Below are 17,300 nucleotides of genomic sequence, written 5' to 3' on the forward strand. Positions count from 1 at the left end.
TGGGTCTTGGGAATGGGGGATTGGGAAAAACGGCCTCTAAGCTTTTGTCCCACATCCTTACGGCGGCCAGATGCTTAATTGCAAAGAATTGGAGGCAGCCAGGGACACCCTCACTCCAGAGCCTCAAGTATAGATTACTGGACGTTAGACGCATGGAACATCTCACGGCACTATTGCATGACACAGTTGACCGTTTCCAGGCCGTGTGGGCACCATGGGACTACTTTGCGGGACAGGAGGATCTGTGAGACTGAGGCCTATGGGTCCTATGGAAGGAGCATGGACTCTTGAAACCCTTCCCTCTTCCCTCCTATTTCTCCTCTCCCCTCCTAACCCTCCTCACCTGTCCTGTCATTGTTTGTCTAGGTTCGATAAGAATTCTGAATTTTATGTTTTATTTTATGTATGAAAAACGTAAATTGAAAATCTCAATAAAAATTCAAAGTTTAAAAAAAAAAAAAAAAAAAGTAATGTGCATCCCGTTTTGGGAGGGTTGAAAATGCTTGTGTTAATGTTTTGATCTTTTGCAGTTTAAAAGAAAAATAAAACCGGTGATGGACGGGCAGCCCGAGGACGGTCTGCATTTTGCTAAGGGGGAATGTGTCGCCCTGGACAAGCCAGGTGACACAGGTAACAACACACACCAGGTGGGCGGAGTCAGGAGATGGAGACGCCCACCCAGGAGTGAGCTGGCTTGAGGCAGGAAACAAGCCCAGTCTAGTTCTAGGAGAGGAAGAGTGAAGGTCTGCAGAGAGGCAGACAGAGCCAGGGGCCTAGGTTGGAGCCTAGGGCCTCGTACAGAGAGTCCGGCAGACGCTAGGTGCCGTCTGCAGGGAGCCGGGGAGACAGCTGGTGGAACCGCAGGTAGCCGGGGCTGGGCAGTGTCCCCCCGGTATGGAGTCGGGTAGCCAGCTGGAAGCCGGAGTGCAGGAGAGGGGTGCACGGAGGTGGAAGAAAGGACTTACACCATCAAACTGGGTCAGGGGAGAAACAACAACCGCAGCCGTCTGGGGGTACCCATCCATCCAGCCGAGTGTTTTACTAAAAACTGTGTCATCGTCTCAGGCTGAGTGAGTACCACAGTGCCGCAAGGCACAGCGCTGCCCCCGCGTCCCTGCGCCCACCAGGCCCTGCACCTTCCACACCATCACTGGGCCCCGGGATCACCAACCCCTACCCACGGAGGGGCAACACAACACCTGGCTGCTCCGCATCACCACTCCCGGGATCCCCATATTGAGCAGCGGTGGTGTCTACAAATCACCACAACCGTGGGTGGCGTCACGGACAATAAACAATCCCCACACCCAACAACCCCCTTTCACTCACGGGCGAGGAGCGCCGCTAGAGTCCCCGGGATCCGGCTCATCGCTCGAGCCACCGAGCAGCAGCAGGCCGCAGCAGCCGCGGCAGCCGGACCCGAGCAGCAGTGGGAGAGCGCGGCGTCCCCTCCTCCGCCCGCGACACAAACACCAATATACTGTATTTGCACTATATATTACACACACCAGTATATATACATATTATATATGATACACACCAGTATATATACACTATATACTACACAAACCAGTATATATACACATTATACACTACACACACACCAGTATATACAGTTGAAACCAGACGTTTACATACGCTATCTAAAAAGACACATATGCATGTTTTTCTCACTATCTGACATGAAATCAGAATAAACTTTCCCATTTTAGGTCAATTGGGATTAGCAAAATTGTTTATATTTGCCAAATGCCAGAATAATGAGATGTTTTAAGGCATTTTTATTACTTTCTGTAAAGTTAAAAGGTTACATACACTAAGAGTATTATGCCTTTAAACAATATGGGACAGCCCATATGATGATATCAAGCTTCTGATAGGTTTATTGACAACATCTGAGTTAATTAGAGACACACCTGTGGATGTATTTTAATGCACACCTGAAACACATTGCTTTATTATGTAGCATCATGGGAAATCAAAAGAAATCAGCCAAGATCTCAGGAAAAGAATTGTGGACTTTGCATAAGTCTGGTTCATCCTTGGGTACACTTTCCAGATACCTGAAAAGTGCCTTGTTTATCTGTTCAAACAATTATACGCATGTACAAACAAGGTGGGAATGTCCAGCCATCATACCACTAAGGAAAGAGACGGGTTCTGTGTACCAGAGATGGACGTGCTTTTGTCAGACATGTCCATATCAATCCAAGAAGAAAAGCAGAAGACCTTGCGAAGATGCTGGTGGAAGCTGGTAAGATTGTGTCATTATCCAGAGTGAAACAAGTACTGTATCAACATGGGCTGAAAGACCACCCTGCCAAGAAGAAGCCATTAATCCAAAAGAAACATAAAAAAGCCAAATTAATGTTTGCAAATGCACACAGGAGCAAAGACCTTAATTTATGGAGACATGTAATGTGGTCTCTCGAAACTAAATTGAACTGTTTGACAATAATGACCATCGTTACATTTGGAGGGAAAGGGGAGAAGCTTTGAAGCCTAAAAACTCAAACATCATCCCAACTGTATAACATGAGGGGGCAGTATCATGTTGGGGGGTTGTTTTGCTGAGGAAAGACGTTTATGTGGCAATACTGATCTCAAGACATCAGCCAATAACTTAAAGCTTGTGTGGAAATGGGTCTCATTATACAAATACACCTGATCTGTTTCATCCGATAAGCATTCATGTTCATACAGCTTGGAGTTGGAAAACCTGCCTAACAATGATGATATGCTCAAAATACTCACTTGCATAATAACTGTCTGCACAATGTCAGACTTATTTCTTTTCAATTGGTCCTCGAGTAAATGAAACATTAGAATCATAGTGATATCCCCTTTCAATTGAAGGAAGGAAGCTCTCTAATATACATTACAGTGATGATGGTGATAACTTATAAGTATGCTTAAAAGTTAATTAAAGTGTTATCTTATAAAGAAAAGGATGATCCTCTTCACAGTAAAGAATTATATATTTGATTTTTGACAACTGGCAGGAATTCTAAGGTTACCAGTGTACCCTTTATAAGGCAGCATTTAGTGAGTCAGTAATCCCACAGTTTGAGAGGCTGTAATTCACATGTGATGTCACTTTGTCACTGTCCCTCTATCCAGCTGACGTTTGAGGCTTAAATAGAGTATGTCTTCATCCCATTTTGTTATAGGGGAACACCCATTGAGCATTTCTTTAAAGGCTGGCTCATCCCATCTATCTTCTCAGTTGGTGCTCACAAAGGACAGCATACACAGCTCAGTTATTTTGATCTTCACCGTTGATACTTTTTAGTTGTTTGCATAGACTGATTCTAGCCTTCTTTGTAGCACCAAAGGGGACCATGTCTTCCTTTGGATACAGAAGAGAGATCAGCAAGTATGAAGATATTGATGAAGATGAGCTACTTGCTTCCCTGTCACCAGAGGAGCTCCAAGAGCTGGAAAGAGAATTGGAGGACATTGAACCAGACCGCAATCTTCCGGTCGGAATGAGGCAAAAAAGTTTAACAGAGAAATCTCCAACTGCTAATTTCAGCAGAGAAGCCCTAATGGCATACTGGGAGAAAGAAACCCAAAAGTTAATGGAGAGAGAAATTGGTGCAAGTTCAGAGGTAGGTTAATATACTGTTTACATCTAACCCTAATATACTGTTTACATCTAACCTTAATAAACTTTACATCTAACCTTAATATACTGTTTACATCTAACCATAATGTACTGTTTACAGCTAACCATAATATATTGTTTACATCTCACCTTAATATACTGTGTACATCTAACCTTAATATACTGTTTACATCTAATCTTAATATACTGTTTACATCTAACCTTAATATACTGTTTACATCTAACCTTAATATACTGTTTACATCTCACCTTAATATACTGTTTACATCTAACTTTAGATCAGTGTAAAAAGTAACAATCATTGTTGTATTCTGCAAATGGCAAATATACTTTATCAAATAGTATTTGTTGAATTCTGTTATCAAATCAATGTAAATGAAAGAATAGATACACAGAGTTTTGTTTATTAACGTTTGACCTGAGAAAACAGAAAACGTTTGGTCTCAAAAAAAAATAAATAAAAATAATTATATATATATATATATATATATATATATTGTATATCATAAAGGGTCTATTAGAAATGACTGAAAATATGTATTATTACATTACTATAGTTAATTACTAATATAAATACTAAAAGTAAATGCAAATTGCTACTGATGTAAAGAATAATTTTTAAAATTAATGTAACGAAATAAAGGGATATATGTAATAATTTACAGAATGCTCCTATAAAAGCTTGCAGTTGTCTCTTGGATTCCCGCCTGGTTAGTAGCCCTCCACTTGTCTCTGGAATTTGATTGTTTTCCAAACATGGTAGTTCTCGGAGGCCAGTATTTTGCTTCTATATATAACCATCATATAATCTCACTTCTGGTTCTATCCCCAGGAGAATGACAATGTGTTGGATGATGGTTAGCCTCATTTGTCATCAAATGTAGGGTGTTCTTAAAAAAAACAGGTGTTTTCAACTCTTTAATAACTCATACTGGATACCCCATACAATGAAAACATTTAATGTTCAATATTTTGTGAACAAATTATGTGCTTTGAATAATTGGAATAAAACAAAGCAAAATCTTGATAAGTAGAACTAATACTAAATTGCTTTAAGGAACAAAGATAAAATAAAAAATAGTAACTAGACCTTCTTAGCCTTACCAGTTTTAGAAATAGACAAACATGGGGGCTATTACGGCCCCCATAGGATCATTACGCTTTTTGAAACTCCAGAGTAGATGATCTGTAATACAATGTAGTGGCAGAGATTAGGGTACATTGACATACCATGGATTTACTGCAGAAATTTTGACTTCTATATATATGCATAATTCTATTTTAGTAGCAGGTATCATATATAGATTTGCCAGATTTAGATGACTGAAACAGTTGCAGAACGTTCTTAAAAGTTTTTATCACGTTTACTTACTGCATTATTAGGTAGAATCTTTAAATCTTAAGCCTACTTTACACGTTGCAATTAGTTGTACAATCGCATTTGCGATGTGTCACGCCCAGGTTGCATACGGGATCTTATGAGATTGCACGTTGGTCGTTCATTTGCTGTCACACGTGCGTTAGTAGTCTATGTTAAATTGGTCAATTTTGTGTGCGATCCTTTAGATCATGTGTTCTGTGACGTATGCATTGGGCACCTTTTTTTTTTTTATTTATTGACTTGCCAAGCGTGTGTACTGTGTAGGGATGCGTTTTTACTATGTCATCTGCCGTTCAGCTCTGCTACATGGCCGCTAAGAGCAGACACAGACAGCCATGTAGCAGAGCTGAATGGCAGATGACAGCAGACACAGACAGAGCCGCACTGTCAGAATGAACTCGGGTGAACTTCACCCGACTTCATTGTTATGCTGCGGCTCTGTCTGTGTCACGCCCTGATTAGCGGTCACCTGTGAAGGACTCACCGGTGACCGCTAATCTCCTAAGTGACTGAAGTTAGCAGCCCTCTCTCATACTCACCAATCCCCGATCCCTGACGCTGCACGGCGTTCACACTGCTCCGGCGGCTTTTACTGTTTTGAAAAAGCCGGCCGCCCATTAAACAATCTCGTATTCCCTGCTTTCCCCACCCACCGGCGCCTATGATTGGTTACAGTGAGACACGCCCCCACTCTGAGTGACAGGTGTCACACTGCACCCAATCACAGCAGCCGGTGGGCGTGTCTATACTGTGTAGTGAAATAAATAATTAAATAATGAAAAAAAACGGCGTGCGGTTCCCCCCAATTTTAAAACCAGCCAGATAAAGCCATACGGCTGAAGGCTGGTATTCTCAGGATGGGGAGCTCCACGTTATGGGGAGCCCCCCAGCCTAACAATATCAGCCAACAGCCACCCAGAATTGCCGCATACATTATATGCGACAGTTCTGGGACTGTACCCGGCTCTTCCCGATTTGCCCTGGTGCGTTGGCAAATCGGGGTAATAAGGAGTTATTGGCAGCCCATAGCTGCCAATAAGTCCTAGATTAATCATGTCAGGCGTCTATGAGACACCCTCCATGATTAATCTGTAAAATACAGTAAATAAACACACACACACCCGAAAAAATCCTTTATTAGAAATAAAAAACACAAACATATACCCTGGTTCACCACTTTAATCAGCCCCAAAAAGCCCTCCATGTCCGGCGTAATCCAGGATGCTCCAGCGTCGCTTCCAGCGCTGCTGCATGGAGGTGACCGGAGCTGCAGCACACACCGCCGCTCCGGTCACCTCCACACAGCTAATGAACACAGCCGCGCGATCAGCTGAGCTGTCACTGAGGTTACCCGCTGTCACTGGATCCAGCGGTGGATGCAGCGGTGGCCGCGGGTAACCTCAGTGACAGCTCAGCTGATCGCGCTACTCACCGCCGCTCCTATCACCTCCACGCAGCAACTGAGGTGAGTAGCGCGATCAGCTGAGCTGTCACTGAGGTTACCCGCGGCCACCGCTGGATCCAGTGACAGCGGGTAACCTCAGTGACAGCAGCTGATCGCGCGGCTGTCTTCATTACCTGCGTGGAGGTGACCGGAGCGGCGGTGTATTCTGCAGCTCCGGTCACCTCCATGCAGCAGCGCTGGAAGCGACGCTGGAGCATCCTGGATTCCACCGGACATGGAGGGCTTTTTGGGGTTGATTAAAGTGGTTAACCAGGGTATATGTTTGTGTTTTTTATTTCTAATAAAGGATTTTTTCGGGTGTGTGTGTTTATTTACTGTAATTTACAGATTAATCATGGAGGGTGTCTCATAGACGCCTGACATGATTAATCTAGGACTTATTGGCAGCTATGGGCTGCCAATAACTCCTTATTACCCCGATTTGCCAACGCACCAGGGCAAATCGGGAAGAGCCGGGTACAGTCCCAGAACTGTCGCATATAATGTATGCGGCAATTCTGGGCGGCTGTTGGCTGATATTGTTAGGCTGGGGGGCTCCCCATAACGTGGAGCTCCCCATCCTGAGAATACCAGCCTTCAGCCGTATGGCTTTATCTGGCTGGTTTTAAAATTGGGGGGAACCGCACGCCGTTTTTTTCATTATTTAATTATTTATTTCACTACACAGTATAGACACGCCCACCGGCTGCTGTGATTGGGTGCAGTGTGACACCTGTCACTCAGAGTGGGGGCGTGTCTCACTGTAACCAATCATAGGCGCCGGTGGGCGGGGAAAGCAGGGAATACGAGATTGTTTAATGGGCGGCCGGCTTTTTCAAAACAGTAAAAGCCGCCGGAGCAGTGTGAACGCCGTGCAGCGCCGGGGATCGGGGATCGGTGAGTATATGAGAGAGGGGGATAGACTGACATGGACAGAGAGTGAGGGACAGAGATAGTGACCGACTGACAGAGATTAGTGAATGACAGACATTGTGAGGCGCTTCAGAACGCAGCTTTTCAGCTGCGCTCTGAAGCGGACCTTTTTTAAGCTGCGGTGCAGAGCGCACACCTGCGCACATAGCATCAGACACCAAAATCGTATGAGGGATGTCACACGTTACAATTCACTAGGTTCGTGCAACAAAACGCTCAATTCTAGAGAATGATACGATGTGTTTGCGATCAACGGTTTTGCGTTCAATCCTGATCGCACGTAGCTGTCACACGCAGATACCTCACAAACGATGCCGGATGTGCGTCACTTACAACTTGACCCCAACGACGGATTGTTAGATATATTGAAGCGTGTGTAGCGGGCTTTAGTATGGGCAATATTATAAAGTAAGGCATGTTTGTCAGTGTTTCTTGTAGTGTATATTGGTGTTCTGTCACTTTTTACAATAACTTTTTCTGTTCAGAATGTTACTTTAAAATGTTTTTATAATTTGTTGGCCTAAATACATCCAAAATTAGGATTAAGGAATTTTATGCCTATATTCCTCCTTGGCAGATGCAGACCCAGATAAGCATTTTGAGAATTTAGTGCATTTTATGAATTTTGTAAATACTTCAAGAGAGAGCAAACTACAAACATTGATATGGCTCCAATTCTGCAGCTAAGAAAAAAGAACAGGGAATTTTATGGGAGCCATGGAAATCTATGAACAGTTTGCCCTCTCTAGGTAGCATTGAGCTGATATTCATATTTATGGATGGTTTCAGACAAGACCTAAAATGAGCGATTTTCAGCACCTGTACATGATAGCAAGTCAAACACAATTACTAGTGACCTGATGTTACATTATCAAAGGCTTCTATGATGCCATCGCTTGGAGTCACTAGACTTACTGTCGGTCAGGAATTGATGGCCTTAATACAGACCTAAAGGTTTTGAGACTGACGCAAAGTTTGGTTCTCACAGTCTTTTGCTTCAGTGTTTCTAGAGCTTCTAGTTGGATGTTTCTACAATTTATACATTTTTAAACTTTTACTGACAAATACATAAAGTTTATGTAAAGATGCAATATTGGCTGCCATTAATCAGGATTTGGCCCAGAAGCCAGGGTAAATTGCATAAAACTAAGTACCAACACTGTAAATATTTTAAAGTGTCATAAACTGAATTTATTTGTCAATTAGCATATAAAAAGTTCTGAAATACTTTTAATTGTATTTCAGTAACCATAGAAACATCTGACTAAAATATTTACAACACGGAAGCAAAAATTTGTTTCGGTCTCAAAACTTATTGCCATGACGGTATACACTGTAAAACCCCAATATTGCAGTATACAGTAAAAATCAGTCTCCAGGCTTGTCTTCATTGAAGCTCTATAATGGAAGGCATGGGGGTCTTCAACAGATCCCTGGTTCCATTGCATCCTATCAGCACCCCATAATCGCATTGCAGGAGAGCTGATGGGCGCTTGGATTAGCACTGTAAGTGCTGGTGTCAGAGATTGACATTTATGGAGTTAAAAGCAGCAGACTCAACCCATTTTTGTTAGAGGAGATGATGGCTGAATGACACAGCCATCCTCTGCAGTCAGTAATGCAGGCTCAGAATCTAATCCTGCTTCCAAGAAGGGGAAACGTCATATGATAGACCAGTATGTTATGTCAGAAAGATGTTAAAGCTGACATCACAAATTAAGGCTAGGTCTGTACTGTACAATGTAAACTGACAACACTAAGGAAGCATTTAATAATTTAACATGACACACTTTTTCCCTTCAGAGTTCTAAAGAGGAGGAAGATGAGGGAAGTGAAGAAGATGATTTTATAGGAAGTAACAGTGAGATATCTGAAGAGGTTTATACAGAAGAAGAGGAAGAAGAAGAAGAGGAAGCAGTGACTGAAGAAGAGGAACCAGTGACTGAAGAAGAGGAGCAGGAAGAAGAAAGTGAAAAGGAGGATAGTGGAAAGGAAGACATCAAAGAAGAGGCTGCATATGTGGAAAAGGATTGCCCAGCTATAAAAATCCCTATGCAGATACCAGAAATAAAGTGCAATGGAGTTGCTGTGGAGAATGGCTTCGGTGCGAATCACATCAAATATAACAGACCAGCTGATGAAACAGTGAGCAATAAGACATCTACAAGTCTTGTATTCTCAAACCCAACTGTCATTGATGAAGCTCTAGAAAGCATCAAAATCAATGACCCTGAGACTTTCGAAATCAATCTAAATAACATGGAAAATGCAAAAGTGGACACATTGGTGGCATTTGCAGAAGCTCTGAAAAACAATACTAATGTTAAAATATTCAATTTAGCCAACACGCACGCTGATGACAATGTGGCAATAGCTATTGCTAATTTGCTGCGGGTTAATAGGAGTATTACATGCCTAAATATTGAATCCAATTTTATAACAGGCAAGGGAATTTTAGCCATAATGAGAGCTCTTCAGTATGCAAACAATGTGCTAACAGAATTGCGATTTCACAATCAAAGACATATTATGGGAAGCCAAGTAGAAATGGAAATAGTAAAGTTGCTAAGAGACAATACAAGCATTGTCAAGCTTGGTTATCATTTTGAGCTGCCAGGGCCTCGCATGTCTATGACAAGCATCCTCACTCGAAATATGGACAAACAGAGACAGAAAAGAATACAGGAACAAAAGGAATCCGGTTATGACCCTTCATCCAACCTAAGGACCAAGACTTTGCAGAGAGGAACTCCAGGGTCTTCACCATACCCTTCACCTAAAAGCTCACCGTGGTCCTCTCCAAAAATCAGTAGAAAAGTTCAATCTACTGTCACTATACCAGCACCCCCACCACCTCCTCCACCACCTCCAACACCACCACCACCACCTCCTGCTCCACCAATACTTCCAATAATTCAAGAAAAAAAGATTCCAACTAGAAACATAGCTGAACTTATTAAGCAACATGAAAGATCAGCCAAAAAAATTCAAAATGGACATAGTAAGACAAAGGGGAAAAAAAGCAAAAAAGAAAAAGAACAAAATAATATTTTAAAAGAAATTAAAAATTCATTAAGAGCAATTTCAGACAAAAAAAATGAAGAAAGTTCTAGACCATCTACGCCACAAAGGTCTGCACATGATGATCTTATGGAATCTATAAGAGGCAGCAGTATAAGACAGCTTAAGAAGGTATGTAACCTAAACATGACAGCTTTCAGACATGAAGGGTTTCCATAGCATCCTGTGAGTTCAAACAAATTCAGAATATTAATATTTAAAATCATGGTTAACTATGACCCAAAACACAAACATATAAGTCAACATTCATATCACCTGTACATAGAAAGAAATTAGATATGTGCGGACCCTTTGAAATTCGGTTTGGTGGGTTCAGCTAGACTTTGGAAAAAGTTTGGTTCTGGACCCAGACTTGACCTGAATCCCAATGGAAGTCACTGATTGGGCAGTTTGACTCTCTGCCCACATGCAGCCAGCCATAAACAGATCACTCCCAGGAAGGGTGGGCAGGGTTTTTCCATTTTCTTTTTGGTACACACTACATCCGATAACTCTGTTGTTACCCCCAGTGAGAGCCCACCTAACACTGCAAGCAGCTCACACTGGGCTGAGCACTGAGCGTACCAAAGCACAGCACTACTTGCTCAAGTGGTTTGCATACGTAAAGCAAACTCTGAACTCTGATTATTAGGAAAGTCTGTGTTTCGTACAGCTGCCTAACTTTGCTGTTCGGGTCCGCTCACCTCTAAAAGGGATCTATTCTAACTGTGTATGAGTATAGGACAAAGACAGTCTAAGGCCCCCTTCACACGTCCGTGAAAATCACGCATGTGTTTCACGGACATGTCAAAGGTGCGTTTTCCCCTCCATGTGCCGTGTTTATGTCCCTACATGTGTTCTCCGTGTGTTATACGTAATAACACACGGAGAATGGAAAGCCCCGCCTTACCTGATTCTTCCGGAGCTGTCTGTGGTGCTGAATGACAGTGTCCGGCACAGGCCACGCCCCGCTGACGCTGCTTCTGGACCCCAGTGAAGAAGATGCATTGTTCAAATTTACTGGGGGATGGATGCAGGTGACAGCCACGGCAGAGACTGCAGGGCTGGTGGAGGTGAGTATGTGTTTTTTTAATTTTTTAAATGACACGTGTGTTTCTCCGGCGCGTGTCACGTGGACCCGCATCCACACTACATCCGTGTGGTACGTGTGCGGGCCCATGCTGCCAGAGAAACACGGACATGCATCCGTGTGGAGCACATGGGCTCACGTGTGCTCCACACGGAGGCACGGGCCAGTGGCTGCACACGTTCGTGCACATAAACCCATTGATTTTAATGGGTTTATGTGTGCCCGTGTCTCCGGTACATGCGGGCACGGACCTAGCACGTACCGGAGGCACGTGTGTGTGAAGGGGGCCTAACACAGACTGGATGTAGCTTTCTTTACCTGAAAAACACCTTAAACCCCTTCAAGCCAAAGCCAGTTTTCACCTTTCTGCCTGAGCCTGATTTTTGACATGTGTCACTTTATATGGTCATAAATTTGGAATACTGTGAGATATCCTAATGATTCTAAGACTGATTTTTTTCCTCACACATTGCAATTTATGTTAATGATAAATTAAGGTCAATAATATTTGTGTTTATTTATGAAAGTATCTAAAATGTGACAAAAATGTTGAAAATTAGCAATTTTTGATGTCTGAATTTTGATGCCTTTAAATGAAATCTGCCAGTTAATCATGTTTCCTGACTCATGGGCAGTATGAATCAGAGCCTGGCTGCATGGTGGTCCTGGTTAAATGGTAAACCCAGGTAAGTTTTTCCCTGAGACACAGGAACATAGTTTATCATGCAGTGAGACTTTGATCCATTCTACCCACAGTTTTGGTAGAATGATTTGACTGACAGTCACAAAAGGAAAAAATAAAAAACTGACAGCCAAAAAACAAGCATGTATGCCGATCAGGAACTTGCATTACTGATCAGTACTCAACAGCAGGTTGTACCCTGGGGTGTCGGAGGATTTAGGGGTTGGGTGGAGAGGATTTGCAATGCAACTGTGCTGCCCACACTGAATAAATCACACATCAGTACGCTATACTGCACTACAAGTCCCAGCAGATCACAGGGCATCGACAGAGGCTCTCACAACTGCTCTGCATGCCATTCTTAACTGGAATGGAGAAGTGTAGTAATCACTATTTTACTTTTCACAGGCTGCGCCTGACTGGGCTGCACAGAACCACTGCCACATCATTGTTAGGGTACATTATAATTGTTCCTATATAGCACCAACCACCACTGACTACCAATGTAATGGCACTTTTTACTGAATTATATTGGTAAAAGGCTTCAGTTGACCGGTAATATTTCCCAATCGCAGAGATCACCATAAAAAATAGGATACATCACATTTTAGGAAGTGGTTAACCCTAGAACGCGCAAGCAATTCAATCTACCATAGAAAACAAATGACCTAGCAGGCCTGCGAGGCCCCAGGTATGCATTCTAGGGTTAATGGCGGTATTACAGTTCTGTATTACAAGTTCAGGTATTGGTTGTCAGGTATGCTGCGCTGCTGATCAGTAGGGAATAAAATATATCCAAACAGTTCAGGGTATAATGGATAATAACGGTCATAATCTCTTTATTCTTATTCTAATCTATGATTTCTCCTTTGAAACGGGTTGAATATAAAACCCTTTTCATCATACCAACTTTCAAACTGCCCCTTTAGGGAGGAAGGAGACAAACTCTAGCACCACCTATTGGAAGTAGCCATCCTAAAAGTCAAAAGTGACTCTCCAACGAGCCTTTTCATATGACCTAGGATTTATGCCAGATCAGAATCTCAATTTACAGACACGGTGTTTCATGAGGATTATCCCTCGTCTGCACTGACAAGGGACAATCATCACAAAACACCGTGTCTGCAATTTGTGAGCTTCACACATTTTTGCATGGATCAGCATAATAAACCTATTTGCTTTCTGTTCGCACTGCATGAGTTAATGTCAGTTTTTCCTCCTAGCAGTTCCTAGCTAAATCACCTCATGTGCTGCCGGTTTGTGACCACTCCCACCTCCTGCTTTTGCTGGAAATAGATCCATATCTCTTCTGATCACCCAGGAGACCACACATGTCTAGGAGCTGCTGGATTACTGCTGCCAGTATTCAGTTGTTGGAGCCGTGTTGTTGCAGAGTTTACATTTGTGTTTTTGTCTTTGTTTCCTTGTTTGCCTATTTACCCCTGTGTTATATTATTTGTAGCAGTGGGACTAGAGCTCTTGCCGGCCTGCTCCCTAGCCAGGGTGGCTTGCTAGGGTTCAAGGTATCCTGCTTGACAATAGGTTGAAAGAATGTTGGAGAAAGCAGGTATCAGTCACAGGTGAGGTTATTAGGTGTCCCTCTCCTGAGAGCCAGGGCCACCCTTGTACTGTGTCCCCTGTGTAAACCCTGTCAGTCAGTGCGTGACACCAAATAATAAAGTTGACTTATCACTCATACAGCACGGTGAATAGCATAAAATATAAATAATTCTTGAACTCTTATTTATTTGTTCATTCTTCCTCCAAAATATCGCAGTAAGGCTTTGCTTACATTTATCCTGCGCTCTATGCTGATTGCTTACACCAGGGTTTACTTATAAATCTCTGAAATATGTATTTCAGACAGAATCCCTGATGGAATATTCACTATAATGATGCAGGTGGAGTCACTTTGGACTCTGTTTAGCCAATGATCCAGCAGTGTCTGTCTTTTAAAAGTTTAATAAAAGCACGGTCGGTCCCCGTTTTGTGTGCTTCTAAAAAGATATACACCACTGAACAGAAATCAGAGTCCAAAGTATCTCTGCTGCTTCATTATAGTGAATGGATACATTGTGGGTTTCATCTGAATTACGTCATTTGGAGATTCAGAGGTATACCCCAATGCAAGTGATCAGAGTAGAGCACATCATAAATGTGATATAGACAAATCTGCCATGCCAAATCCAAAGTGCTCCCCTTCTTTCTGAGCCCTAACACTGAAAGCTAAAACAACATTTAAGTTAAAAAAATTTAATTAATTATTTTTTCTTCACTGACCAATAGTATAAAATTATGTGAGGCACATGTTTTGTCAACATTCTCACTGCACCCCTAGATTAATTCATTGAGGGGTGTAGTCTGTAAAATGGCATGACTTATGCAAAGCTCTGCTGTTCTGGCACCTCAGTGGCTCTGTCAATGTAAGGCTAAGTTTACATGTACTGTAGTCATCCGTAAGAATGGAACCGTTGGGAAACTGATTTCTGTTAGCTCTGTTTTTTTAACAGGGGAGTTTATGGACAATAGATCAATTTACGGATTGCTATTTACCCATCCATTGTACTTGCATTTGTAATGGATCCGTTGTTTTCTTAACGGATCTGTTACAAAAGGACGATAAATCTGTTGACATATCCATTGTCCATAGACTCCACATGTTAAAAACGGATCTGGCCAACATCCGTTATTTAACAACGAACAAAAAGGTGGTGTAGGCACAATTTTTTTGCAAATGGATCAATAACAGATCCGTGATATTGGATGACTACAGGACATGTGAACCCAGCCTTAATATATCACCCGTAAATCATTCCAGCAAAATCTGAACTGCAATATGGGGCTTCTTCCCTTCTGGGCTTTGCACTCTGCCTCAAAATTAGTTTTCAACTACATATTGGAGTATTGGCATACTCAGTAGACATTTCTGCTGTTAACCCTTTTGAAAATTTAAAACTTGGGGCCATATCAACGTTTGATTGGAAAACATAATTTTACTTTTACTCAGCGATATATTATACAATTCTGTGAATCACCTGTGGGTTAAAAATGCTCAATACAAAGCTAGATAAATTCCACGAGAGGTGTAGTTTCCAAAATTGGTCGATTGTAGGGTTTTTTGCTGTTTCAGCATGACAGGGGCTCTTCACATGTGATATAGTATTCACAATCAATTCCAGCCAAAATGGCGCTCCAAAATTCAAATAGTACCGCTTCCCTTCTGAGCACTGCCATGCACCCAAACAGTAGATTTCCACTAAATTGGGAGAATTCAGGAGAATTTTTTTTCTTCCATATTACTTTAATTCCTGTGAAGCAGCTAAAGGGTTAATTAACGTCTTGAAATTGATTTTGAGCACTTTGAGGGGTGATGTTTTTAGAATAGTGTGATTTTTTGGTATTCTCTATCACATAGGCTTCTCAAAGTCACTTCAAATGGGATGTGCTCCCTAAAAAAAAATTGTTTTTGTAAATTTTGGTTGAAAATGAGAAATTGCTGATAAACTTTTAATCCTTTTAACTTCCTAACAAAAAAATATGTTTCAAAATGGTGCTGATGTAAAGTAGATATGTGACAACTCATATTTATCAACTATTTTGTGTGATGTATCTCTCTGATTTAAGGGCATAAAAATTTGAAAATTACTACATTTTCACATTTTTTGTTAAATTTTCGATGGTTTTACAAATAAATGCAGATCATATTGACCACAACTTACTACTAACATGAAGTACAAAATGTCACAAAAAAAACATTCTCATAATCATATTACCACATCAATTGACACTGGTCAGATTTGTAAAATGTGGCTGGGTTAGGAAGGTGAAAACAGGCTCTGGTGCAAAAGGATTAAAGTCTGGAAGAGAAAGTGTTTTTTATCAGCAAAATTTACAATATTTTATTGCCCAAATCAAAGTCTAATGGAAATAGGGAAGAACTAAAACCTCCACATTGAGATAACTATCCTGTGGTTTTGGAAAGATTGTTAAGCACTGAAATCTTTCATTTAACTAAGCCTGTGACTACTTAAATAGGGAACACTAAGCCACAGGAACTGCAGCTGTCAATAGACTCCAACAGTTCCCATGTAACGAAAATGCCCACATGTTCTTTAGCATGTAGCTTACACATTGAATAGTTCCAGCCTATGTATTACCACTTAGAAGAATATTGTCAGTTCTCCTTAAAGGGAGCTGCCATATTTCTATACATTGTTGAATGTGTGCATTGTTTGTAATGAATTCTAAAGTTATGTATCCATGGGGACTAGAACTCAAGACTGAAAGCTTACGCATATTTACTAGTGATAAGCAAACACTACCATGCTCGGTTACTTGGTACTCGAAACGCGCAGTTGGATGCTTGATTTGATTATCTGAATATAATGGATGTCAATGGAGAACTCAAGTATTTTTCCTGGAAATCTTCTGGAAAACTGCCCGCATTTCCCAATGACATCCATTACACTTGGGTACTTGAGTCAAGAATCCTTAGTACATGTGATGTGAGGATTCTCAATTCTGTAGTCACATACAGTGACTGCAGACTTGTAGCCCAACCCTTTTAAGGAAACATTTTGTCATAGTTAAATACCACTGCCTGAATCTCTAGTAACAACGCCTTTGTTTTGCAGGTGGAAATTCCAAATGTGCTTCGATAATAATCCACAAAAGTTGAAAAACAAAAAGCTTTCTCAAGTTATATGCAGTTTATGAAATATATCCCTTCGCTAGCAACCTGCACTCTTCAAGCTGAAACATACATCTCTAGCATTTTAACCGACTGGAAAAAAACCCCTTATGTAAATAACTTTTTTTTTAACATTTACTTTTGTGTCATGTAGAATAAACTATGTTCAAAATTGTCACAAGCCTTGTGTTTTGCACTAAAATGTTTTATTTCTTTGGCTTATAAGCTTTTTAGGACTATGCAATAAAAATTAGAACAGTTCTGTCAAAGTTATTCCTATGAACACTAAGAATTAGAGCAGGGGTCTCAAACTCAGTTGGGTGTATGGGCTGCATTCTTTGCAGGACAAAGTGACATTTTTAATGATTCCATGTTTTTTTTCTACACACCTT

The 17,300-nt window shown here is 41.5% G+C and overlaps 1 protein-coding gene across 1 annotated transcript; it reads left to right on the plus strand.

Annotated features, from left to right (window-relative positions):
• Window positions 1-3,238: 3,238 nt before the first annotated feature.
• Window positions 3,239-17,089, plus strand: LMOD2 (leiomodin 2). The gene is made up of 3 exons (XM_075342537.1): window positions 3,239-3,611; window positions 9,190-10,578; window positions 16,853-17,089. The coding sequence occupies exons 1-3, from the start codon at window positions 3,342-3,344 to the stop codon at window positions 16,877-16,879; spliced, it is 1,686 nt and encodes a 561-aa protein (XP_075198652.1). The 5' UTR covers window positions 3,239-3,341; the 3' UTR covers window positions 16,880-17,089.
• The last annotated feature ends 211 nt before the right edge of the window (window positions 17,090-17,300 follow it).

The sequence above is a fragment of the Anomaloglossus baeobatrachus genome, chromosome 4 (genome assembly GCF_048569485.1).
Source record: "Anomaloglossus baeobatrachus isolate aAnoBae1 chromosome 4, aAnoBae1.hap1, whole genome shotgun sequence".
In the NCBI taxonomy this organism is placed as follows: Eukaryota; Metazoa; Chordata; class Amphibia; order Anura; family Aromobatidae; genus Anomaloglossus; species Anomaloglossus baeobatrachus.

Coding starts and splice junctions, on each gene's coding strand:
- LMOD2 (XM_075342537.1), top strand. CDS start 3,342: ATGTCTTCCTTTGGATACAGAAGAGAGATCAGCAAGTATGAAGATATT. Junction 3,612..9,189: donor AAATTGGTGCAAGTTCAGAG/GTAGGTTAATAT, acceptor TTTTCCCTTCAG/AGTTCTAAAGAGGAGGAAGA. Junction 10,579..16,852: donor GTATAAGACAGCTTAAGAAG/GTATGTAACCTA, acceptor TTTGTTTTGCAG/GTGGAAATTCCAAATGTGCT.